This window comes from Orbilia oligospora (genome assembly GCF_000225545.1).
Source record: "Orbilia oligospora ATCC 24927 unplaced genomic scaffold scaffold00006, whole genome shotgun sequence".
Classification (NCBI taxonomy): domain Eukaryota; kingdom Fungi; phylum Ascomycota; class Orbiliomycetes; order Orbiliales; family Orbiliaceae; genus Orbilia; species Orbilia oligospora.
Window position 1 is genome coordinate 838,303 of NW_011645563.1, and position 25,648 is coordinate 863,950.

The 25,648-nt window shown below is 45.4% G+C and overlaps 7 protein-coding genes across 7 annotated transcripts; 5 read left to right on the forward strand and 2 right to left on the reverse strand.

Moving 5' to 3' along the window:
* Positions 1–1,409: 1,409 nt before the first annotated feature.
* Positions 1,410–2,594, forward strand: AOL_s00006g266 (uncharacterized protein; the record flags this gene model as incomplete). Its single annotated transcript, XM_011119575.1, has 1 exon — positions 1,410–2,594. One exon carries the CDS (start codon positions 1,410–1,412, stop codon positions 2,592–2,594), a length of 1,185 nt encoding a protein of 394 aa, XP_011117877.1.
* A 727-nt stretch (positions 2,595–3,321) lies between these two features.
* Positions 3,322–5,610, forward strand: AOL_s00006g267 (uncharacterized protein; the record flags this gene model as incomplete). The annotated part of the gene is made up of 1 exon (XM_011119576.1): positions 3,322–5,610. One exon carries the CDS (start codon positions 3,322–3,324, stop codon positions 5,608–5,610), a length of 2,289 nt encoding a protein of 762 aa, XP_011117878.1.
* Positions 5,611–6,173: 563 nt separating this feature from the next.
* On the forward strand, positions 6,174–7,697 carry AOL_s00006g268 (uncharacterized protein; the record flags this gene model as incomplete). Its single annotated transcript, XM_011119577.1, has 6 exons — positions 6,174–6,280; positions 6,390–6,594; positions 6,710–6,761; positions 6,829–6,890; positions 6,942–7,063; positions 7,130–7,697. The coding sequence occupies 6 exons, from the start codon at positions 6,174–6,176 to the stop codon at positions 7,695–7,697; spliced, it is 1,116 nt and encodes a 371-aa protein (XP_011117879.1).
* A 2,773-nt stretch (positions 7,698–10,470) lies between these two features.
* Positions 10,471–11,684, forward strand: AOL_s00006g269 (uncharacterized protein; the record flags this gene model as incomplete). Its single annotated transcript, XM_011119578.1, has 2 exons — positions 10,471–11,469; positions 11,541–11,684. 2 exons carry the CDS (start codon positions 10,471–10,473, stop codon positions 11,682–11,684), a joined length of 1,143 nt encoding a protein of 380 aa, XP_011117880.1.
* A 1,335-nt stretch (positions 11,685–13,019) lies between these two features.
* AOL_s00006g270 (uncharacterized protein) lies at positions 13,020–16,819 on the reverse strand (the record flags this gene model as incomplete). Its single annotated transcript, XM_011119579.1, has 3 exons — positions 13,020–15,402; positions 15,459–15,944; positions 16,005–16,819. 3 exons carry the CDS (start codon positions 16,817–16,819, stop codon positions 13,020–13,022), a joined length of 3,684 nt encoding a protein of 1,227 aa, XP_011117881.1.
* A 4,070-nt stretch (positions 16,820–20,889) lies between these two features.
* Positions 20,890–22,395, reverse strand: AOL_s00006g271 (uncharacterized protein; the record flags this gene model as incomplete). Its single annotated transcript, XM_011119580.1, has 5 exons — positions 20,890–21,368; positions 21,437–21,555; positions 21,639–21,790; positions 21,876–22,072; positions 22,257–22,395. 5 exons carry the CDS (start codon positions 22,393–22,395, stop codon positions 20,890–20,892), a joined length of 1,086 nt encoding a protein of 361 aa, XP_011117882.1.
* A 2,799-nt stretch (positions 22,396–25,194) lies between these two features.
* On the forward strand, positions 25,195–25,575 carry AOL_s00006g272 (uncharacterized protein; the record flags this gene model as incomplete). The annotated part of the gene is made up of 1 exon (XM_011119581.1): positions 25,195–25,575. One exon carries the CDS (start codon positions 25,195–25,197, stop codon positions 25,573–25,575), a length of 381 nt encoding a protein of 126 aa, XP_011117883.1.
* Between the last annotated feature and the right edge of the window lie 73 nt (positions 25,576–25,648).

A 25,648-nucleotide genomic window follows, 5' to 3' on the forward strand; every position in this document is an offset into this window, starting at 1 on the left:
TGTATATAGCTAGACTATTCAGCGACTAGCCCCAGTCATACCGCAGGATTCACCGTCAGACCGAAATTGGTTGAGAATTTTGAGCTGGTACCGTGCCGCACGATAAATATCACGCCCGGGTGTAGCTTGCAGTGGATGGCTGATAAATTACTTAAGGTCAGTATTATGCGGTTTTGGTGAGGCAGATTTCACCTCTCTAACGGAACAAGACAGAATATAAACATTTACATCAGATGTTCGGCCTAACTAGACTAGCTCGGCCTTGTAAATACGCAATGTTCGTGCGGGGGATGATAGAGCTCGATTCCCCAAAAGAAGTCAGCTTTACAATTTTGATTCTAAGTTAGGCATAAAGTCCATCAATTAGTTAGCTACGCCAGTCGACATCGCGCGGTACATCAAGACTAGAGGGGTCATGGCCATGGAGAGCATAAGTCTAAACTAGCTAAAAACTCGGGGAAGCCTCAGAACCTTGATAATATAATGCTGCGCTACAGTACTATATGCCCAGACAATCTCAAATCGACGCCTTGAATAATTAATTCCTGGTTCCGGCCACGTACCGGTCGATCGATTTAGATCAGAGCTCGGAGCGTTTACGTAGCTAAAGGCTTTAGTTTATTTGGTCGAATTCGCCATTAATTTTGACCACGTGCACATGGTTTTCATATGAATATACGCGCACTACCCGAGCGTAAGCATCTACATATTCTATTTCGAAGCCATAGAATCGATACTCTAGCCTATAGCCTACCACCTATTGTATTAGCAAATTATATTTCGGCCTGAGCTGAGCCCGAGCGCTAGCTTCACTGCAATGCCAGACATTTGAGGTACCCCAGTAGCGCCTGTGTAACAATCCCAAGTACCCCAAAAATTCCAACAGTTTATGTCGATAAAAATGCGTTGTATGACTTCTCGAGACTCTCGAGGATCGCCGCCAAATTCGACTATATTAGCAAGAATTTGATGGAAATGATTTACTTACGCATATATGCATATAAGCCCACTTTCATATGGGATTTCTGCTACCCATCGCTTCTGCGCGCTTGTTCATCGCACAGCGCCATATCATCAGCTTATCGATCACAGCCGCTACAGCCGACTCACACAATGATAGTACATATAGCCTTCCAATTTTCCGAGGGAACAAAGATCGATATCCTCTCACCCCTCCCTTAGACTTTACTTTATATAACTGCCATGCTATAATTATCACCTTTCTTATTTTTTGGAATCTGTCTGCAATCTAAAGATCTACGACCAATATATAAATTGATCGAATACTAATTAATACTAACCTTTCGGCGACATCGCCTCTCTATCGGCACCTACTTTATCCCACCAATCAATCAATCAACAATATAGAACTACGAATCTAGAACATTACACCTTTCCCTCCTACGAAGATGGTTAGGGCGAGAACGATTTTCCTTATCCTTGCTGGAGGTATTGCTTGCAGCGGAATAGTAGCCCTTTGTGCTGTATTTGGTGGTCAAACCGGGAAGAAAGATGTTGTGCCTAATGCACCTCCTTTGAAGAGCATGATGATCCCTGGTGGCGGTATCGCAGGGATTTTTCCGGGAGACAAAATTTTCGGAGAAGATGGGTCTTTGAAGGGTGGGCCGAAATTCGAAGAGAGTATCATTGTTAAGGATGGGGTGACGAGGACTTCCACGGGGACTCGGATCATAGTGTCTACGAATACGGCTATGGCTTCGGCTAGGAAAGGGGAAACGTCGTCTAGTTATAGACATAGGTACATACCGACGACTTTGGAAAAGGTCATTAGATCTTCTACGACGACGGATGCTGCGCTATCTGAAACCCCTACGCTAACTAATGTTCTGGAACATGATGTTACTGAATCTCAACCGGCTGTAAAATCTACCTCTGAAGCCGTAACCGCCACCGAAGCACCCCAAAAATCTCGAGAAGCACCTGAAGAAGAGCCCCAAGAAACAAGCCGAGAGATGCCTAAGGGAGAACCTCAGAAAACGGGTCAGGGAGCACTCGAGAAAGAACCGCAGGAGACATCTCGGGCCGATACACCTAAGGGGGCACCTCAAAAAGCACCAAAGAAAAAACCACAAAAAGGGACTAAGGAGGAACTACAAGATCCCCACGAGAAATCCCATGTACCATCTGAGGGGGTATTCCAAGAAGAGCCTCAAATGATACCTCAAGAGGTGCCTAAGGAGTCAAGTCAAGAGGTACCTCACGGTGAACAAGAGGTGGACTATTTACCAGATGAAGAAACAATGACGGCCCCCAAAGTTAATCCGGAAGACCTAGAGGATGTGGAATCCCAACCCGAACTGGAGCCCGCTGGGCTTCAATCTAAGACAGAACCCGAATATGATCAAAAACCTGTGGAAGAATCAACTACAGAGTTGGAACCAGGTCTAGAAGAAGAAGATCCAGTACTCGCCGATGCCCGGAAGGGGGCTTCCAAGGGACCCCAGCCCTATATTCTTGGAACGACAGAACCGATTACGAATGATGACGAAATTATTCCGAATTATTTTACCAAAGAAAAGGGAAGAAAGTCAAGCCAGGAGATGGAAGAGCTTAAAAACGATATCGTATTCTAATTTTTAATTTTTTATTCTTTTATCCCTTACGACCCATTGTTGACTGACATTTATTATCGCATATAGATACCTAATCTTAATGGGATTTTTATCCTTATGTATTTGAAGTTTTAAAGACATCGGTGTATATAATGCATAGCTTCGGCGTTTTCATGGAATACCATAATTGCAGTTTCCTACGGGGCTCAATGAATCCTCTTGGAATTAATCCGACGGGTTTGGGGGAGGTTTTAGAGAATGATGCCGTTATACTCTCGATAATAAACATTATTCTCTCGGAATCAGGAGTTGAGCACCTATAGTATCTAGTGATCTACTGTTACATTGTGCATATCGTAGTTAATATATCGCGCCTGTACGTTAACACCGCGAATCCCCTCCCAGCACTGCGAAGCGAATATCGATGGCTTCTCTAGGACCGCATACCAGTCCATGCATGGCCAGTAGAACGAATTCCCAGGCCCAGGCCTACTGTTAACCACCAGAACCGCATTGCAGATTCCAACTCACACGTTCAAGTCTACTATTGCTTTCCGCCGCAATTTAAACCCCTTCAACATGGGGAACAAATGGCTCTATTTCCTCAGTTACTTGGTATCGATAGTTACGCTCCTAAAAATGGGGTCTCCCGAATTTATAGAAGCATTTGTTCTAAACCTCGGGTCTCATTAAATCCAAGTATACGTTCACGATCGAACCTGCGGCGTGAATGGAAAAACTCGAAGTCATGAAGGAGGAGGGCACCTACGATCCAACGCTCCGCCTCGAGCATCAATCCTCACCGGAGGAAAAACGACATGAAACCCTTCGTATTGGGTTCACATACACCCTTCTAAATGTCGTTTCTGTTGTCTTAATCCATCTTTTACTCGCCCCTATCCTCGCACCGCACGATTTTAACCAAGCAACAAACTCGAAGACTGGTATGGTTGTATTTAAAATATTCTGCAGTATATGGACGATGATTACCGCGTTTTATAATTGTATGCTGGGGGCTTTTGGTGTTAGATGGCTTCATAAAAAGTGGGAGAAAGAAGAGGCGGAAAGTCATTGGAATAAATATAGAGATTCTAAGGCTGAAGAAGGGGAAGAGGAGGTGGTGGAGGACAGTGAGGATGGGAAGAGTGAAGAATGGGATCAGAATGGACCTGGGTCGAAAGTATGGTTCGCGAATAATAATCCTTATACGGCGGCAAGACGGACACATTCAGGACATTTTGCAGCGGCGAGGAGGAAACAGAGGATATCTCACCCCATGGAACAATATCATATACACACTGAACACGAGCCGATTATGGAAGAAACTGCGGATGGGGACATAATTAAAACGGGAAAGGAGGGCACCGCCCATTGGAAAGACCAAAACGAGGAACGAAGGGTCAGTTTTCCGAATTTGAAGAGCCCTGGAGAAGGAAGCGTTTCGAGGCATGCGGAGGCCTATCCGTTTCCTAAAGACGAGCTGGATACTGCACCGAGTTCTACGACTACATGGTCAAATTCTGCAACATCGGCCGGGGAATTCGCGAGGAAACGGAAGAAGGGGAAGAAAAATGGGAAGAAAAAGGACGTAAAACCGAAAGACGGGTTTACTTGTAGCTCTCCAACCTGCAGGAAGGCGAAGTATGCGGACGGTCAAGGAAGCTCTGGGTCATCGAGTTGGGATACCTGCGCTCACTGCAGCTCTTCATCAACAACGTCATGGGAAAAGAACAAGTATCCCAAGGATAGAAGAGTGATGAATCCAGATCCTCAATCTTCAAGTGTATCCGGAGAGGGCTCTTCAAAACAGCAGAGTGACAATTCGAAAGACCAAGACGCAGTTGAAGACGGCTCTGACAGAGAAGATAAACCGGAGAGGAAGCCTAGCCAGCAATCGAAATCCGGGGTCTCATCTGATCGGGAAGAATCTGAATATGAAACCGTTCTTGAACAAACCAGGATTGTGAGAGATATTATAACACACGGGACATACTATGACCAGCAGGCAGCTTTGCAACATATGAATACAGTCATCTGGTCTGAAGTTGGGGGCCATATGGAGAAGCAAGCTACGGTACAAAACCCAGTAACCCCTATTGCTGAAAACTCGCAAGAGGAAAAATTAAAGCTGTCACGATGGTGGGATTTGAGGAGAAGAACCCCGTCTTCTCAGGCCGTCGATATCGAGATGGTTGAATTAAAGGAGCCCCAGCCGCCCAATGCACAAGCTCCAAACATTCATAAAATCAAAGAAACTCGCAGAAGGCGGTTTTTGGTTGCCTTGATCTTAACTGCTTGCATTATCATGACATTATTTCCACCGTTCATTGCAATAGGCGGTGATGTCGTCGCCCATGATTACCAATTCCACCATGCATGCGACCAAATGCGCTGGGATATTAAGCTAGATGCTTCCGGTCTCCACCCCGAGCAAGACAACAGATTCAACAGAGCCATCTTTAAAGACAGTCGGGGAAAGGGTTACGAAAAGGAATTTATGATGAACCTGGAGGGTATGAGCACCTACGGAGGCGGTCTCGATCTATCTCTTGTCAGCCAAAGAAGAGGCTACGTTTTCTACCTCAGTAAAAAGGACCTCGCAAACCAGCCTGACGGAGGCGAATCTGTGAAGTTCCCGTATCCAGTTGTAGTTGCGTATGACATGCTTAAACATGCTTATTACGCCCATCATGATATCTGGAAAGATCTCAATGACGAAAGCTTTTTTGATAACGGGGCATTCATGAACGGGACATTGGGAATTTTCCCCAGCGAGGGCATTTGGTTGGAAAAGAAGGAAAGAGACGGATATTGTGGCCAGCCAAAGCGAGTTTTGAAGAACGGAGCAGACCAAAGGATTATTTGGACAGTGGTTGACGATCGCAAGGATTGCACTATGCTCAGGGTTTGTGCTTCGAATAAAGCCACGAGGCGCCAGGTTGTGATTGCAACGGGTATGATTCTGCTTCGGCTAGCCCTGTCGGCAACATGCTGTTCGGGCAAGGCAGCTGGAGATTCGGGACCTGCAGGGACCTAAGGCCATGATGTTTAATCCAGTTGATATAATACATAGCTATAGCTATAGCATGTTCGGAGTATTAAAGCTTGAAGTTATGGTTATACATCGTTCGTTGAGTTGCATTTAGTCTAGTTTAGTTTAAAAATACCAAGTTAACATCCAAGGCCAAGCGTCGAATATAAACCACTCACCTTCGAATTCAGTTTCCCTTACATTTAACCCAAGACGGGCTTGCGATTTTTTAGCTAATGCGAGCTGGTAATGAGGAATGCAAATGCATGGGTTCATGCAGAAATCCCACCTGCCAAGAATTCTGGGTTGTCGGTGAACTGGGAAGGTTCGGAAACATAAGCCATCCGCCACCGAGCGAATTGCACCGCTTGTTTGTGCACATGCGAAGTCGCGTTCTCGTCGACCCGTTCCTTTGGCTTCCATCGCCAGTATCACCATCCAGATTGAGCTAAAGAATGCATCCGGGGAGTAATTTTGTCGGTCGTTTCTGCTTCACCCTGCCATTCGCTTTTGCTATCTTCTTCCTACCAAAACTAGGTACCATCGCTGCATAGAAATATAAATTATCGATGCTGGCAAAGTTATCGAGCTTCGGTTTCATTCCACAAGGTCGACCACGCATCCGAGATAGATTCGCCCCACCTAGTTACGTCGCCTACTTGGTTTTCATGATGCTGTATGTGTGGATCTTATACCCCCTTCTTATGAGGTTAGCGTGTGGGAGATGCAGGTTGACACTCTTGTTTTCCTTCTGGAGATGCATATTAACGTCGATATCGATACAGTATCCTTGCTTTAGTTCTCCAATATTTGTTCGCCCTCGCCGATGGGCATGGTCCTCATGGAGACGATGAAGTAGAAACTGGTCCCGTGAATGTGGCACTTGTGGAGTTCACAGCATCGGGTCACATCGGCAAATTTGTACAGGAGTGGCCCGAAAAAACTGGATTGTCAGAATACCCATCCAGCTTCACTCGGGGCATCGAGCCGGTAAGTATCTGACCTGAAAACTACCGCACCCATGGCCAATCTGCATGTGGTTAACACTTTGAATGCGCTGCTTATTTATGGAAAACTGGATGCTGATATGTGATTCTTGGTGCAGAAGAATATCCACTCGCACAATGACTATTGGCAGAAAGTGCCTTTTTACCAGGGTGAGTCCGGATCAGATTGGAAGTCGTCTACAGAAAGGGAGGTGGCTAACTTTATATTGATTTCCAGGGCTTTCTGTTGGGGCGGTCTCGACCGAAGCTGATGTATGGGCACACGATGGGGGTCTTCTGGTAGGTACAATGCAGAAGTTCTGCTAGATGTGTCGATTCTAATAGGAGTAGGTCGGCCATGAAAAAACTGCTCTCGATGCGAAACGTACATTTAGATCTCTCTACATAGACCCAATCGTAGACGTTCTTGAGAAACAGAACCCGGTTACCGAATATGTCAACAATACTCGATGGTAAGTTTGATCAGCAGACCTCCCTGACAGCTTCGTTTCATGAAATTAAAAAAATTGTTTTATTAGTGGACCGTTCGATGAAAATTGCTTCCAAACTCTTTATCTCTGGGTCGATCTTAAGACTGGCGCAAAAGAAACGTGGCCATTGGTCGATGCTCAACTTGCCCCCCTCCGCGAAAGAAATTGGCTCACGAGATGGACTGGAAAGGTCATAATCCCTGGACCTGTGACAGTGATTGGGACGGGCAGTTCGAACTGGGAGGTCCTTATTGCAAATAAAACTCGCCCGAGAGACTACTTTGTCGATGCTCCTCTTCTGGACATTGGGACCAAGTCTGAGCAAATGCACACAGACGGGAAAACTCCACTATACGACAGCGCATCCAGCCCTTTTGCCACATCCAGCCTCATCACAGCTGTCGGACCCATCAAAGGGGAACTGAGCGAGAAACAGTTGAAGAAGATCGAAAGCTTGGTGAAGGCTGCTAAGGAACGGGGAATTTTGACGAGATTTTGGGAGACGCCGAATTGGCCCACCCGACGAAGACACAATATATGGAGACAGCTGTTGGATGTACCGGTCGGGTTATTGAATGTCGACGATCTTGAAGATGCGGCGTATGGCGACTGGTAGATATTCAATTTCACATCGTTTGGTTTACGGGACAAATGAATAGACCCACATGGCTAGTGGATACAAGGTCTCTTTTGGAAAAGGTTAAACTTTAGAATGGAAAACTAGCGCTATAAAGGTACATTAGAGAAACCAAGTATCACGCTTTTTTAGTGTAGTAATTGATAATGAATTAATCACGAAGCTATATAGCTTGTAAAAGTCTTGATGTACTATCAAATATGTAATGCATACGTACTAGAAGATTGGATCGGATCCACAATCCGGGGTTGACGGCCTCTTCTGGAATTTAGTCCCGAATGAAAAGAAAGCCTTGTTCATCTGATACTGCAATGAAGCAATTTCACATTAATACGACATGACAAGGGGACCACGTCTCTAGTCGCAGACTAGCAAATGCACGAAACCATGTTTGTTGGCGCTTGAAGGTACCAGCCTCAAGAAAATTCAGGAGCTCATTTCACATGCACACTGGCCCAATGCAATCCAGAGAAACAGAGAAATCCCTAAAACTGTTTGGTGGTAACGTGCTGACCACGGCCACGTTGGCACAAGTTCCAGTAGTTCCACTACTTACCTAGTATAGCCTAGCACTAGTGATCCAACACAGCAGGGCTTTCCGACTGCCACTACGTGCTAATCGCCCACCCAAGCTTTTTGGGCCCAGCCGGCTGGTTTTCCCCAGCGCCATCCAACACTCCCAAGGGCAGACCGCATCGTGTATTGGCCTTACCAGTCCGGCGCATCCATATAGACGCATTTGTGCTGGTTCCAACATCTTGGTACCGACTATGCAATGTCCGTTACACAAAGCTTCTCAGCATAGGCGCCAGACTGGGACGCCGGTCGAAGACGACACTGTTCCAACAAAATGCAACACCATCATGATCAATGCATTACATGAATCAGAATATATCCCTCGGATCTGGAATTTCTAGGGGAAATTCATGTATCCGACATTTGCTCCGGCTTTGCCAATTATCTGGCCAGTTCACTATCAGGCTTACCCCTCCTTAGCTCGAATTGCTGATTTGGTCCCCACATTGCTTTAGTCGTCCTGCCAAAAAAAATACGCTAACGTAATGGAAATGTCCGTCATATTTTTTTTCTGGGGGCCGGGATCATATCAATCACTCAATTTCTTGCTGTCAACCTGATTCTTCGGGTCCTCGTCATTTTTGATCTGAATCAAACGGGTGGCCCTTGTTTGCCGTCCGCTAGCGTCATTTGGACCATGCCTATGGGACCCGAACAATTCCCTGATCACCTTCGTTATCACCAAAAACGAAAGGGCTAGAGGTAGAGCAAGCCATATGCGCTGGCAGGAAACCCTTTTCCAGCGAAAAGTGGAGAAAATTTTAAAGCGGTCCCCATCTCAAGTTTCGTAACTTCAACTTCAAGATGTTCTTCTTTTGTGTGGAACATGCGCACGTTTAGCGCGCGAGCCAACGACAAAAAAGACACAAGCTGCATGTTCGGGGTTTGCTTCTCACCCTCTGTTATGCGGGTATTACTTTGCCTAAACATTTTTTTGTCATCATTTTCTTTTATACCTTTTTTTTTTCTTTCTGAAAACTAGTTCGACAAAGTCACGAGAATTCTCCTGCAGATGGAGGTAGTAAGAATGAGGGGGTGTATCCACAGTTGGGCAAAAGAAACCTGGTCAGCTCGACCGCCGGTCGACTCAGCTTTGCAGGAAATATAACTCCGAACGAGCATCGATTATGCTGCTCGCTGCAATGAGAACGTTTCCACAATGAAATTGTTACAATCGTCTACCGACACCCTGTACGTGCATATGGCCTGACGATGAGGATCCATACACCTGCCGCGGATGATACATGGTGCTTCCGGACCTGTTTGGGAGAATGCGCAGAAGAGGCACAGAACAAGAAAACCCATCCTAGTTGCTCTTTTCCGACCGCTTCCCTTACTACATAGTAGACGTGGAGGCATATTTCGACCTATAATACCCTGTAAAACAAGCATCCAAGTTGACATGCAGCTGCCAAACAATGGCAATGTCAGGTAGCCAAGGTATTATTTTGGATGAATATTTAGCCGAAGATAATGATGTCCCTCTGCTATTTCGTTTCGCGACGGCTAGCCTTCGAAATAGACGCTAGAAGAAAAACCTACACTCCACACCAGCACCCTCGCATATGCGCGTAGTTGTCACAAGTGGGCATAGCGTGTCTACCTAGGATCCATCGGAGCCCACTTTGCCAAAGAATTGAAGGGGAAGAAGAAGAAAACAATTCTGGAAAAGTAAAAAATAGAATTCGTGATAGAGAGGCAGCCCGGCTGGCCATTCGGATAGCCCTTGTCCCAACAAGTAGGACGATACCCCACTAGCTCACGGACTGGCGTTCGTCCTAACAAAATATGAAATGAAACAGTATCTTCTTTCATCCCTTCTTGCTTTTTTTTCTCAGCCAAAGCTGCTGCGATGACATGGCCCGCTCCGGGATGAGGTCCTTCAGTCAAGCAGCTTATAAAAGCGAACCGATTGCCGTTAACTTAGTCGCCGATGAAGCTGGAAAACCTGGGATTCGGAACTATAATATAACCTTTCAGCCGGTCCGCTAGCTAGCCTCTAGACCTGCCACTTCACATTTCCTCCTTATATTCTTATATTTTCCCCATTCTCCTTATTTTAATATCCTCCATCCGATCCGTGTTTTGACGGCTCAGGTCTTCCCAGACCTTTCATTCTTTAATATCCTCCTAGTAACCTTTACCAATCCCTTCAATATATAATATACTTTCCAAAATGGTCTCCAAGGGACAGAAGAAGATGTCCTTTATTAAAAAGGCCAAGACAAAGGCCGCCATCAAATATAATACAGTAATGATTGTTGGAGTTAAAGTCTTTATTGCCAAATATCTCTCCCATCAGAAACTCAAGACTGCAGACCTCACCGGGAAACTAGCCATAGTCACCGGAAGCAATGTAGGATTGGGCAAAGCAACGGCTCAGCATCTCGCAGAGATGGGGGCTACCGTATACATGGTCTGTCGCAACGTGGAAAAGGCCGAGGCAGCAAAGCAAGACATCCTTAAGGCTGTACCAACGGCATCCCTCCACATTATCCAGCTCGACACGTCGACACTGGATAACTGTCACAAATTTTGTGAAGACTGGGCTGCCAATGGTGGGAAGACTATTGACATACTCTTCCACAATGCTGGCATTGGATGTCCTCCTACCTCGGACAACCCTTTCGGCCCCGACGGCTTCGAACACATGTATATGACGAACTTCCTCTCCAATTTCATTCTAACACATGGCTTGGAACGATTCTTCGCACCAGATGCCAGTGTGGTTATGACATCCTCACCCGGTGTCTATGTCGCCGACTTCTCTCATGATTTTGCAAAGCAGTCGACCAAGAATTTCATGGAACCAGGCTACAACTATGCCAAAGCCGCCCACCCAAAGCCGGCTTATAGCGTCGTGTATAGCAGTGGAAAGCAGATGCAATTAATGTTCGCAAAGAATTTGATGGCGAAGTGGAAGGCGGAAGGCAAGGGATATATAGCCCATGCTTACAACCCGGGGTATGCTGATTCCGACTTCTTTTCGAAGGAAGGAGTCAAGTCAGCAAAGAGGAAGGACGACCCGATTTGGTGGCTCTTGACTACACTTAAGTCACCAATGCCGCCCGCGGAAGGCTGTAAGACCGGAGTTATGCTGTCAATTGATAAGAGTAAGAAGGTTACCGATAAGGCAGGGCGTTTGTGGGATAGAATGAAGTGGAGGTCGAGCCCTGTAAGTGTTGTTTTGCCCTTTTTGAAGGTGCTGCGAGTGTTGGATTGTTGGTATTAATTGTATTATGACAGGTCGACCTATACAATGACGACTTCCTCGAAAGGATGTGGGATAGATGGTGTATCGATACAGGTATCGAGTGGTCCATGCGCCCGCAAGAATCGACGACTGCCTCGAAAGCTAGCGTCGATGAATCTATTACCGAGAAGAAATAAAGGATGGCTCTTGGTTTTTCGAGGCGCTCTCTAATGCAGACCTCGAGTCGCGTTACGCTTTGGGAATCCTATCGTCTGGATTATCGAGACATACTTGAGACTCGTTACGAATTTACGACTATATGGCCTTTCTTTCAGCATACGATTCTCTTCTTTCTTCAGCTTTTCTTCAGCTTTTCTTCAGCTTTTCTTCAGCTTTTCTTTTCTTTTTTTTCCACTTAGCGTTCAGCTTTTTTAGCCTTCCAGCATTTCCTTTGCTTTTGGTTATTTTACCTTTCATTCCCCTTTTTCGCATTTCATCCCGGCAACAGGCTCCAGAAACTGTGTCAAATCTTTTGAGGATATATTTCCTATAATTTCCTCTCTATACATAATTTCCTTTTTATTTTTTATTTTTTATTTTTTATTTCTTTGCATGGTTAGCGATTCCTTACTTTTCTTCTCCTTCTTCTCATTTTTAGGAGGTACAACGGATTGGGTTCGGATATGGAAGGATGTAGGGTTTGGGATTTCCTTACATATTACTTTTCCTACAAGGCCCTGCTTATCAATACTCTGCATTTTTGGTTCAACATTGGTTTTGGTTTTTTTTTCTTCTCTTCCTTTTTTTGAAAACATATCAGCCCTGCGGGGGGAGCGCCGTAAGCGGACTCCGACACAATATATCTTCGGATAGCGAGATAATATAATCCTAGATTTGCGGCTTCAAACCTCAAAAAAAAGAGGTAATTATAAAGGAGGAATTAACTTATCGTGATTAAATTTCAAATAATCTATTACTAGTATGATATGATACATTAAAGACTAAAACAGGACGCCAAACTATCGGTGTTGATATAGTTATAAAAATACGTATTGAATAATTCCCACGAATCAAGGTTCAAATATACTCCTAATGAACGCCCGCTCCCTCGCTAAAAAGAAAAACGAAGTACAAAACTTGATGACAAAATAGTAATGCTAATACTTTTTTGGATGTGTATAAAGTTCGTAGGTAGCGTGTAAATCCTTATCCTCCTCCCAAGGATGTAGCGAACGAATGCGAAGAATAGAAACGAAAAGTAGGAAGGAAGGATTTTGGTTATTGAAATTTTTAGAATTGGCGAAACGATTAAAAGAAAAAAACAAAAAACAGAAACGCCTTTGAGAACGCCGGTGAGGATATATGTTTGTTGGATTATTGTTAGGTGATCCTGATAGTGTGTTGGTAAGCTTTAAGGTGTGCGCGGAGGAATTGTCAACTCCCAAATGTTTGCGTCGGTGGGGCTGTTGACATAGCCTACAAAGTGTGGTGTAATATTGCATTGCCTCAAATTGGAATTTTCAAGGTTTCAGTTAGGCTTTTGGTGGAGGAATTCCTTTCTCGATGTCGGCTGGCTTAGAGAATGGGCTTATGGGAGTAACGTCATTTGAGTCGTCACCAACAACGATGGCAGGCATGGGAGCTGCTGGGGTGGAAAGAGTAGGGGTATCCTTCTCATCAGAAGCGGGATATCTTTCTTCTTCCTCGCTTTCATCGGATTGCTTTCTCTTGCTGCGGCCGAAAGGCTTCTTTGCGGCTCTCCAAGTGTTCCTAAAGACCCATCCGATAGGATCAAGGACCCAGCGAGCGAAGGTAGCCCAGATACGACCGATGAAGCGGACGAATGGGAGACAGAAGACCCAACCGGCACGGACAGCTTCGTCTGGGACGAGTCTGATGAGGACAGCCCATGGAAGTGAGACGGCCGCGCAGACGATACAGATTGCCCATTGGGTGCCATTAATACGAGTGATCGAGAAGGCGGCGCCACCAACGTACATGATGAGGACCTGGCCACCAATCATGATGCAGTTGATACCAATGAAGAAGTAGTTTCTGTGGATTCCAGCGAAGATGTTGAGCTTGTTATCGAGACGACGGTTATTGAACTCGTTGAAGATTTGCATCCAGACGAAGGTGTTGAAGACAATAGTATTGAGTTCGTTCATCTGCTCCTTGGTAGTGTAGCCTAGGATTCTAGCGCCAGCGAAGTAAAGAGTGAAGGTAACCACAAGTTGGAAGATAGCTTGACCAATGATCATCTTCCACATACGAAGAGTGATGAGTGGTGCCTTCTTGCCGGCTGGCTTTCGGTCAAGGATTTCTGGGGTTGGAGGGTCGGTGGCCAATGCAAGAGCAGCGAAAGTATCCATGATGAGATTTACCCAAAGCAATTGAACGGCGGTGAGAACTGGCTTCATCTGATCGTTGGATACGGCAGAAACGAATGCAAGGAGGACGGCGGTGATGTTGACAGTAAGCTGGAACTGGAGGAACTTCTGAACCGCGTCATTGACAGCGCGACCCCACATAGTAGCCTTGACGATGGATGAGAAGTTATCATCCATAAGAATGATAGCGGCAGCTTCCTTAGCGGTCTCAGTTCCAGCGATACCCATAGCAAAACCAACATCAGCAGCGTGAAGAGCTGGAGCGTCGTTTGTTCCGTCTCCGGTACATGCAACAGTTTCTCCGAGGTCCCTCAGTCTACGAACCAAGATACGCTTGTCTTCTGGAGAAGAACGAGCTAGGACTTGAAGGCGAGGAAGAATAGCGTCCATTTCTGGCTGTGAGAGTTGACGGAAATCGGGGCCTTCCATAACGACGCCACCCTCACTGTAGATACCGCATTCGGTGGCGATGGCTTTGGCTGTGACCACGTTATCACCAGTGACCATTCTGACGGTAATGCCAGCTTTTTGACATTGAGCAACAGCAACTTCAACACCTGGGCGGAGAGGATCTTGGATACCAACCAAACCGATGAAGACACAGTTGTTAAGGATGGAGCCAAAATCAACGGCAGAGGCATCATCCTCGGAGAACTTTGCTTCTGCTGGTGGCCATTGGGGGAAATCCTTGTAGAGCATACCGATCGTACGGAGTGACTTCTCGGCGTAAGAGTTGATAAGTTGTTCAACTGTAGATCTGTCCTGAGCGCTGAAGGCGATAGTCGAGACATCATTCGAGGAGGAAACATCAGCAAGGTAGTGAGAGGCGGATCGTAACATGATCTCAGAAGCACCCTTGACTAAAAGGCGGTATCCAGAGGCGGTCTTGATAGCGACACCCATACACTTGCGGCCAGAATCAAATGGGAAGATCTGAACGATATTGACGTTCGACCGTTCTTCGGCAACTGGCTGCATCCCAAGGAAATCGCGAGCGAATATCAGAAGGGCAGTCTCAGTCTTGCTACCAATGAATGTCTTGACACCGTTCTCTTCACCCTCAAATGCCGTGGAGTTGATTGCAATGCTCTTAACCAAGAGTTCTTTTACTGCTGGGGTAAAGGTCGAGACGATATCAGTAATCGACCGATGGGAAAGCTTCTCTTGAAGATTTTCGGTCGCAGCGAAGCCCTTGCCAACTCCAATGGTACCAGCGACGACCGTCATTTGGTTGGTGGTTAAGGTTCCGGTCTTGTCAGAGCAGATAGCAGTGGCATTTCCCATGATTTCGCAAGACTTCAAAAGTCTAACCAAGTTGTTGTCCTTAAGCATCCTAGTTGTGGCAAAGGCAAGAGCCAACGTCACAGCGAGTGGAAGACCTTCAGGAATAGCAACGACGACGATCGTGACGGCAGTGATGAGGATGTCCGTGAAGACCGATGCCTTTTGAGCAGGGGATTCATGGTTTCCAGGCAACTGCACAAGGAACTTAATCAAGAGGACGAAGAACAAAAGACCAGCAGCCCTATATTTCCGAATTAGCGTGTTTCGATATCGTTGTGATGCGGGATAAAAACTTACGAGCCACCAAGTTTGGCAATCATACCAGCCAAACGATTAAGCTTCTCTTGGAGAGGTGTAGCTTCAGCTTCCGTGCGGAGGGCCATCATGATCTTGCCAAAGCTAGAGTTAACACCAACTGAGGTAGTCATGTAGGTACCAACACCCTCGAGCACTTTAGCACCAGAAATAACGAAGGGATCCATTTTGGCAGTAGCAGTTCCGTTTCGAAGATGTCTCCAAACTTCCTCGCCGGGTGTCTTCTTCATCATATCAGATTCACCGGTCGCGCTGGATTCGTCGCACTTGACATTATGGCCCTCAACGAAGATACCGTCGGTTGGAATGAGATCACCGGGTTCGATGTGGACAATGTCGCCGACCATAAGATCATAGACAGAAACCAAGATTGATTTACCAGACCGAACAACCTTGATCTCTCTCGAGTCCTTCTTCTTGTTGAGCTTGACGAATTGCTTTTCCTTTTGATAATCGTTGATGGCCCCACTAAGCGACTTGTTAGAGTTGTTCAATCAATATAACATTAGATGTCAGGACACCACTTACACTAAGACGACAATGACAATAGCCACGATGATAGCAACACCTTCTATCCAATCCGCACCCCTAACACCACCTTCTTCTTCCTCCGACTCGGGGTGTTTACGAAAAGTTTCATAAAGACCAAGAGCTAAAGAAATAACCGCAGCTGCCGTAAGAAGTAAAAGGATCTCATCTTTGTAGGCATTCCACATAAGCCTCCAGAGTGGTGTCGCTTTTTTCTCCGGTAATGTATTATCCTTAAAAACCCTAAGTCTATCGGCATAATGGCTATTATCGCCAGAGTGAGGAATATGAACCGCTTGGCTGTGAGTTCCTTTCTTGGGTTCATCTTCACTGCTAGTAACAGCTTCGTTAAAACTTATCGGTGTATCGATGGTTGTCTCATCAATGCTTAAACCGGTTTTTAAGTCCGTTTTTAGACCCTTAGCGATACCAAAAACACCTCCCATAGCCTGGTATGCAGATAACGACTTCGGGTTTAGCATTTTATTGAGATGGCCCGGGGTAAATGCAAACGGATTATTTTCGATTTTGAAATCATCCTCTGTTCCCAAATCCGGTTTTAGGGCTTCCTCCGGGCTGACCCCGTCGAACATGCCCACGGAACTTGATCTAGGTCGTAATGTGGATCCGCCAATAGACGAGGCGGTACTATAATGTCGGACATGATGGGGCCCCGCTGTTAAATAAGAATTTGTCGGAGTGGTAGGAGATCCAAAACTCTCACTTCTCGAACGTCCAGTCAGAGAAGTATCAACGGGTGCTATTGTAAGATGTTGGTCGGTGCTGACCGTCAAAGACGGCACCTGTTGCGCCATGATCGATGGTATAATGTATAGCGGACGCTATGTATGTCTGTATGTATGTAGATATGTGTTGTCTGTTGTAGTTCTGTTGATAGATGTCGACTCAATTGACTGGCTGACCCTTGTTCGTTCGTTCGTTCGTTCGTTCGTTCGAACTTTGTGCAACGACTGGTCGACTGAATAAAGTAAACGCTTCGAATCTTTTGTCGAAGGCTCAATAATTATAGCTATAGATTTAACGCCGTTTCAGTTCTGGAGTTCAAGGCTGTTGAAATTCTATTTATGGTATTGTAAGAGGAAAAGGACGTGATGGCTAGGAAAGGGGTATATATCCAGAGCCCAGAGTGCAGATGCAGGAGGAGAAGATCGAGTTAAAGTTATGCAGGAAACGATATACGGGGACAGATGCAAAAGAAGGCTCAGACGGAACCTCGTCCTTTAACTAGCTGACCCTTTTAATGGGAAAAAAAGCGCAGGAGCTGTGCGAGTGAGGCGTTCTTTTGAAGTATCGGATATTTCAATAGCCGCGATCCTGCAGAAATGAAAAGGGCTTTGGAATATATAAACTGATCCCCTCAATACGTATGTAGAATTAAATACGATGACGAAAAGGAAATATGGACTGGGCATGCTAACGGGCGAAGTAAATTGACTGACTGCCTTGACCAGCTCTTGCTTGCGGACAGAAGAATCCAAAAGTGCTTTTGGATTGGCAAAAGTTGTGCACATGGTTTAACATCTCCACGTATCTGACAAGAAGGCTGTGCAAAAGTCTTGGGACAGGTAAGTAAAGACATTACGGACAGGGGGGGAGGCTGTTGGGTTTTCTATGATCTGGTTTGGTTCAGAGTAATTCCGCTTAATGAGCCTTTGCGGGCAGGATCTTTGGCCACCCATGAAAGTAAGTACAGTGCTCCGTACCTGTTTTCGATTTCGATTTCCAGTCGAACCCTTGCCTTATTACATTATTCCTCCAAATTATAAAAGAAACGTTAAACAGGATCACCAATAATTCTACCCTTCTAAGTTCTTGTTATTTTCTTGGTGCCAGTGGGGGGGAACTGGCCGGGGTTCAAAAAAATAAAATAAAATAAAATAAATAAGATTCTTGTTTAAACGACTCGATTCGAACAGGGCGCCTAAAAAGTTACACTCAACGCCCTCTCTCCACACTCCAAGAAATCGAAACCGCCTAGCTAAAGCTAAGAGCTGGCATCGCTAGCAAGATTTCAAAGAGCATGATAGTCACCCTTATTCTTTAGTCGCCTAGTTCTCCTTTGCTCAGGATCCTTTGGCGCCTACTTTGACAGCTAAGACCGCGGGTAGGTCTGGTCTCGAAACATTTATTCGTTTTCGATTCGTTGAACCTGATTGAGAGGATAGTTATACCATACCGTCCTCTTGCGATTGTCAACCTGCCAATGTATCAAAAAGTCTCTTCGACAGCTTCCTGAGCCGTTGATCTTCTGGACGGGCGGGATTTCATGATTTTACCGCCAAGGCTCTCCTTCCTAAACTATCCCTCTCACGATCCTCCAGAGCTCGCCCCGTACAGCAGTACCGAATACTATCATATGCATCGTAGCATCCAACAATTGGACTGCCAAGTGCAGCCAGCACGGATGTACTGTGTCGATTTTTCTTGGACAGGGACGGGCCTAGGCACATGCTATGCTTTGTCAACAAAACGGTTTGCAAATGGAAGCTGGTAATGGGAATCGACGGAACGGAAAGCTTGCACTATCAACCACTTGGGGTTAACGTTGAACTTCATGATCAAAACGACTGGGACAAAATGGACAAAATTCCCGATAAGCTTCACAGCCCCTCGGCCACCCGCGGGTTCTTGGAGGACTGCTTTCAGTTAGAATTTCTTTGATGTCTGCTGTTTCAACAGATGCCAGACCTCGCCAATTCTCTGGCTTGCTCGCCAATGCAAGACTAGTGACGCACTAGCATCAATCAATGAGGTCGGAACTCTCTATCTCGTTGGAACACACTTGGCATCACATATTCATGATCAATCATCGAACTGATTCTTGATTTCTGATACGTTCCACAGTGACCATCGATGCATCCAAGACGTGGGGAAAGAAAAGTCTAAGTCTACACAGCCTCAATCTACCCTGGAACTCACTCCATGCTTGCACGATTCGATATGCACACTCAAGGCCTTGGGAATGTTCCAAGACGTGTTCGATCACGATGATTATATTGCTTGTACTCTCGCCTCCATGTTAACGGTCAGAGGCCTAGAGGGGTTTCCCGCCAATACTTTTCTTACGTTACACCGTTCGATCCCGCTGCAAACTGCTTAAATCCTCGCCCCAACCTTACGCAAATGTGTTGAGGGTTTGCAACATTTGGTTGGCGTCATCAGCCACACGGAATTGTGGCTAATATGTGGCTGTGTCCAATCAACGCAGGTTTTCAACCAAGTGGCAAAGCATATACGTACGCCAGAGCCGGGCCTCAATACCTTATACATACTTATGTGTCCCAAGGCCCGGCTGTCCCGAAGAGCTGCGGCGTCGACTTCAGATGATACGTACCCACCCTATGATGACTCGCAAGGTGACTCGATCATTCCAGATCTTGAAATGGGGCGACGCTGTTGGACCATTCTGAGCTGAGGTGGCTAGTAACTGTGGCTTTAACACACATGGATAACCTCACAAACAACACAGCACCAGCTATTAGCTTTAGGCAGCTTTCCAAAGAGGAAAGAGAGCTCGTGAATATTGCAGAAACAGAAAGAAAAAACACCCTTGGCTTTTTTTTCAATTCTTTTGAGTATCTTGTAATCGATCTCTGTAGCTACCTAATCGTCTGATGTCCCCCTGATCATAACGGCGATTTCAAAGCTTTTTTTTCCTGTTATCAAGGTTTTTTTTTTTTTTCTTCCCAGTTCTTCGGGAATTTTTTCAAGGGGTTCCGGGTTGTAAACTTTTTGCACTGCCTCAGACAGAGTCTTGATACCCGCTTGGCCTGGTAGGTAGCGGCCACCAAGAAATCATCATCATAAAGCATTACAAATGTTTGTTTGAAAGATATGTTGACTCGCTGCTCCGGAATGCGATTTACGGACCTTCGGGGTGGCTAAAAGGTTTGACGATACATCTAAGCCCAGATCTTGGGCCCGACATTCAAAACCTAGATCGATCACGAAGGATCAGGTTTTCTCTCTTCTCTCGATGTCATCTCCACGTGTCCGTAAAATACGGGGAGATACAGGGCTGAAATATCCCTCTCTTTCTGGTATTCAACAAGAGAGCTGTGAGAATCAGGGGTGTCAGTTCCTCTCTAAGCCTTACAATATTACGAATCGAATCTTCGCAGCTAGCTGGACAGCGGGAGAAATTATGCTTATTTCCAAGCGAGCGCGAGCAGAAGGAGAAGAAGAATGAGGAGGAGGGTGGATCAAGAACGAATGGCAAAGGTATCAGAATACGGATCTAGCACGGCGCAACTATCGGCCTTCTCCTTCAGCTATCCTCCGACAGTATGCATATATGCACATCACTTCATGTTACACCGAAGGACCAGTCTAAAGAAACGGAAGCTGTGTCGATATATTTCCCTCATTATCCGCTGAAGTTGGGAACCCGTGAAAGAGGGCGCAGCAAAAGTCGGCATATGCAGGGGGCAAAACCTTCCCTTTTTCTTTGGCTGGAAACTTTAACATGCATCTCGCGATTAGCGATATCTTTTTTTCTTTCTTTCTTCTTTTTCTTTCTTGGAAAAAAAAAGATGGAAGTTACATCACATTCTCACGAAGAAGACCTTGCATGTTCGATAGAATTCGTTTTGGCATGATTAGATCATATTCAACATTCCCCACGGAAAACCTTAGAACAAAAGGAAAACGACACACTCCCCAACCCGCTCCTAGACACTATACAAAAAGAAACATAAATATCGTAAAATGCCTCGTCATGAGAATCAGCACCGCCCGCTATCATATGGTTTTGAACAATGAAAGCAAGTGCCAGGCTGCTTTCAGGGCTTTGATCTCCTTTGCGAAGAAGACAGCAATGAAAGAAAAGAAAAGGGGGATAGAGGGAAATGAGATCCCCCCTTCCTCAGTTATCCTGTTGCAAGTGCTTCTCGTTGACTAGGACAATCCTATATCGCGCTTCAGAACGGTTGAAAGCTTTGATGGCCTCATTAACCTGCGACATGGGGAAAGGATTGGCCCAAGTCTTGAGTCCTTGGTCGTTGACAAGCTGTAACATTTCCCTGATCTCCTTGCGAGAACCGATGCATGTCCCGGTGAGATTCCTGTTGGTCATCAACAGTGAAAATACGTTAAATCCTGGGAGGTTGCCGTCTGGTGCTCCGAGCTGCACGAGAGTTCCCATAGGCGCGAGAAGGCCGAGATACTCTTGAAGTGGCATATCGGTCGAGTCGACCGTGTTGAGAATAAGATCGAGTGTTTTCTCGTATTTAGTGGCCCAGTCGGGTTCGTCTTTGGTAGCGATGAATTTGGTAGCACCGAGTTTGAAGGCATCATCCTCCTTTGATCGACTACGGGAAATGACCACAGCCTCGGCTCCCAATGCTGTGAAATGCCGGATCAATAGAATTAGCTCATGTGTCTTACAAGAACTCAATGAGAGAAGAGGTTACCTTTTGCGAACATAACTCCAAAGTGACCTAGCCCACCAAATCCAATGATTCCGACTTTCTTTCCAGGTCCCGCACCATATCTCTTTAGTGGGGAAAACATTGTGACACCGCCACATAACCTTCAGAACGACGGGTCAGTATATCATTCCTATAAAATGGGAAAAAGACTTGGAAGCCTGGGCGATTAAGGTCTAGAACACACATTGGAGCTAAGATTTCCGAAGAAACATTAGGATATGGAGTCAGATTGATGGCGAAGTGTCCAGGAACACGAGCATGGTCTGCATATCCACCCATTGACCTGTCTCCATTCTTATGTCGCATATCATACGTTTGAACAAAGTTATTGGGACACTATAGAATACAATATCCGTTAGCTATAGTCATATGTTACAAACCCTACCGCAGGTTTCCATGAACCCAGGCAATGGATACATACGTAGCTCTCATTGTCAGTCTTGCAAAGATTGCAGTCCAGGCAGGAATCACTTTGGGCACCAACGCCGACTCGGTCGCCAACTTTGATACCAGTGACTTGGCTGCCGACTCGAACAGCTCGCCCGACGATTTCGTGGCCGACGACATATGGAAATTCAGGTTCATGCCAGCCACCCTTCAAAGTATGAAGATCAGTTCCTAAAGTTACGAATAGAATATAAATATTAGTATCATTAAATAAATACAAACACATATGTAAACGCGGCCACACGCAAACAATCGCGAATCAATGGTCATAAGGGCAGCTTTCGAGTGCATATATAATTTCGAAGCTGTAGGAGGCTGTTGAGGAGCATATATAGCAAATAAACATTTTACGTACCACACATTCCGCAATGGGTAACTTCAATATCAACATCGGTCTCTTCCCAAGCTTTGGGAGTAAAGGCCTCCCAAACAAGATTGCCGTCGGCTGAAGAGAGGTCCTTTCCGACCCACCCGTTGAAGGTTTCTTTGGCCATTGTACTATTTGAAAGTATTGAGACTAGACGCTAGCGTTATGTACTATAGCTCCGAGAGATATCCGGAATGATGTGTTGATGACGTTTGATTATGGTAGTATAAATGTAGCTGATGGTTTTCTTAGAATTAATAACGATTCGGTTCAATTGATGAACTATCGAAAAGAAATGCGATTGCTGGTTGATTGTGAATGTTTGGAAATTGTATTTTGTGATAGCAGGTCGAGTCCGCCCTTCATATAGAATTCTATAGATCTATCATGACTAGACTCGGAGCCAGCTCTATATATCTAACCACTAACGTTACTGTACAAGCTGGTCCGTGCATGCAGATATGATTCAATTAGTATAGTACTATAGCTATAGTACAATTGTACAAGGTATCTTGAACTCTAAGTTTATCACTAATATTGTAGAATCTTAAACTCTATTGGGAATTCCGCTAGCGTCTATAGGCCTGAATTCGAAAAGGCTTCTACCGGAACGTTGCGATAACGGCATTCGAATTCCTGGAAAAAGAAAGAAGGCTGCCTCGAGGCTGACGAACGGGATTGTACCGATGAGCTCAGTAAATCTAAGCGTTTACTGTGGTTGTATATGCTTAGTTCGATACATATACGTACATATACTCCGACCTACGGTGCGCGGCACAATCACAATATGCATATGCACGATAAGGTAGACGGTTAAGTCTTATGGAAGAAAACTTAAATAGTACCTATGTCGATGCATGAATACATACTATACTATGAGTAGGGGTATACAAACGGCCCGCACGGGTGAGCTTGCCTAAAGCGGGTCCGAAAGCGCCCTAAGCAAGGCTTATTGCGTCCCCCAGACTAAGCAAGTACGTCCCCCAGACTAAAGCGGGTCTAAACTATTATCTCCATTTTGAAAAGTGCCCTTTCTTAGCTTAGCGAGGGTTATTAATTGATATTTTCTCGCCACGCCGGTGACGTATTAGAAAGATCGGATATCCTTTTGCTGTGAGGTTGCAGATTGATCCATAAGCTAGAAGCCGGAATATGGAATGTACTTGAGCGTAGCTATAGAAGCAAATTATTTCGATTGAATGCCGACATTCCAGACATAGCATAGCTATAGGAGACTACAGACATGACATGGATAGTATGATTGGTTAGCTTCACGATGATGGTGCATAGTATCATCCGCGTCGGGTTAAACCCCTTCGTTAGTTCCATGTGGACCCTTGTTCAAACGTTTCGTCCGCTTGAGAAACCTTAAAAATCAGCCGGAGTTAAACGGCTTAGTCAGAACCATATCTCCATCCACATCACCACACCTTAATTACCACACACGTTTTTTCTTTAGAAAAAAACATCAGGATGAGATCAGGCGCGCAACCAGCTTGCAGACCTTGAGTTGGAATACACTGGTTTATCATAAAGCGGTTCTACCGATAATGATGAATAATAATCACAATCAGGTGCTTATCCCCGTTCGATTCTCCGACCTTTTGCGCGAGCGCGCGCGCGCATGTACATGTCAGTGGCTGTTTGCATTGTTGTACTTACAAAGCTTGTGTTCCCAGATGTGGACTCTATAGCATGTAGAAGAAGGTTGAATAATTAATAATATTAAGGATACTTTCCAGGTCTGGGTACGAGACAAAGGATACTTGAAGTTGAAGAACTTTTGTGCCCAAGACCAAGGCCGAATTGGCCGAAGCCAAGTCCAGACATTGCATTTGAACCTGCAACTGATCCTCGAGCACTTGCATGACTCTGTTATGCTCCACTATGATCGATACATGCAAGTACTTAGCAGAGTACGTACTTCTTATAACACATTTTGACACTGCATACCAACGCGCGCGCGCGCCACTATGGTACAAAACTACATACAAAATCCCGTAACTTATGGAAACTGATTCAAATTTTCTGTACGTTGCAGGGTTTTGCCACTTACTAAAAATATTTTTGGTACAAAATACATTATTTACGGAATATTACCACCTATTGTGTTTATCCCGGATTGAATGCTTACTGCTAACTTACAGGATTTAATATTTCCACGGGTATATATATATACAATGCCCAGATTAAATTTGGAGGTAACACTTGTGGCGGCATTACAAAAAATGGTACAACATACTGTCTAATTGTACTCCTAGTTCTAATATTTTGTGGTTAAACAGGTGAAAATAGTAATTTGATAATCCGCGGCAGCAGCAGAACAGGCCCCACTGTAGAGTGCATGATCCCGTGGCTTCGCGTTCTAGGGAGAATTGTTGGTGTTAAACTCTAGAAGTGCGGAGGTGATGGAGGAAGCGGTGAAAGTGGTGAGAGCGCCGAACAGCGACATGACACTGGGGAAAATGCCGAAGATGGGTAAAAACTATTAGAGATGATGAAACTTAGGGAGGGTGGAGATGCGAATGGACTGACTTATGGACAGAATTTAATAAAAATGAGGTGGCAGCTAGCCAATCAGAAGCCGAGAAAATGCACCAGCTTCAACGCAGGATCCAAGTATCCACATGCATAACCCAGCACTAGCTATAACTACCTAGGTAGTACTACACCATAATCAATTATTGGCCAATATATATTTGGTTTTTATAAACTCTTCAAAACTCTCCTATCCTCATCTCTCATCACTCAATACTATGGTATAAAATGACTTCTAAATTGGAACCTTTTCCTCCATACCCTATCTGCGGGGTATGCTCCTCCCGCCTTTCGTTGACCCAAGTGGGTTACAGACTTGGAAAATATCAAGAGAGTCGGAGATGTTGAAAAATGGCTCATTTCAAGGTTGAACTACGATGTCGTTCAGATGATTACGGATTCTCTGGTCAAAACCGAAGCCGTACGCTCTAAGCGTCGGGCAGGATTCCGGGGCCAGGACGTTGCTCGGCTGATCGAAAAACTCAATGCTATAAGATTTCACTGCTTTAAAAGATATCTGCACGGTTCCCCGGGACACTGGTCTTTCATCCTCCGAATGATGGGGGTAACCGATGCAGTCGGTATGATACCGAAAGGTAGAGGAACCTTGGTATGGCCTGATGAGGAGAGGTTTTTAAAAAGCGAGGTTCCATGGTGGAAGTCTGAACCGGGGTACATGGAAAGGCTCAAGAAGTGCCTGGAAATATATCCGGACGGGATGCGCTTCGAGAGCGATCAACAGCAGTACGAGTATTGGGTAATCCAGTGAAAGGTACCCGCCGGGCCCCTACGGAGGGCATGGCATCCGTTTCATGGCGCTAACCAGACTTCTTTGCGATGTG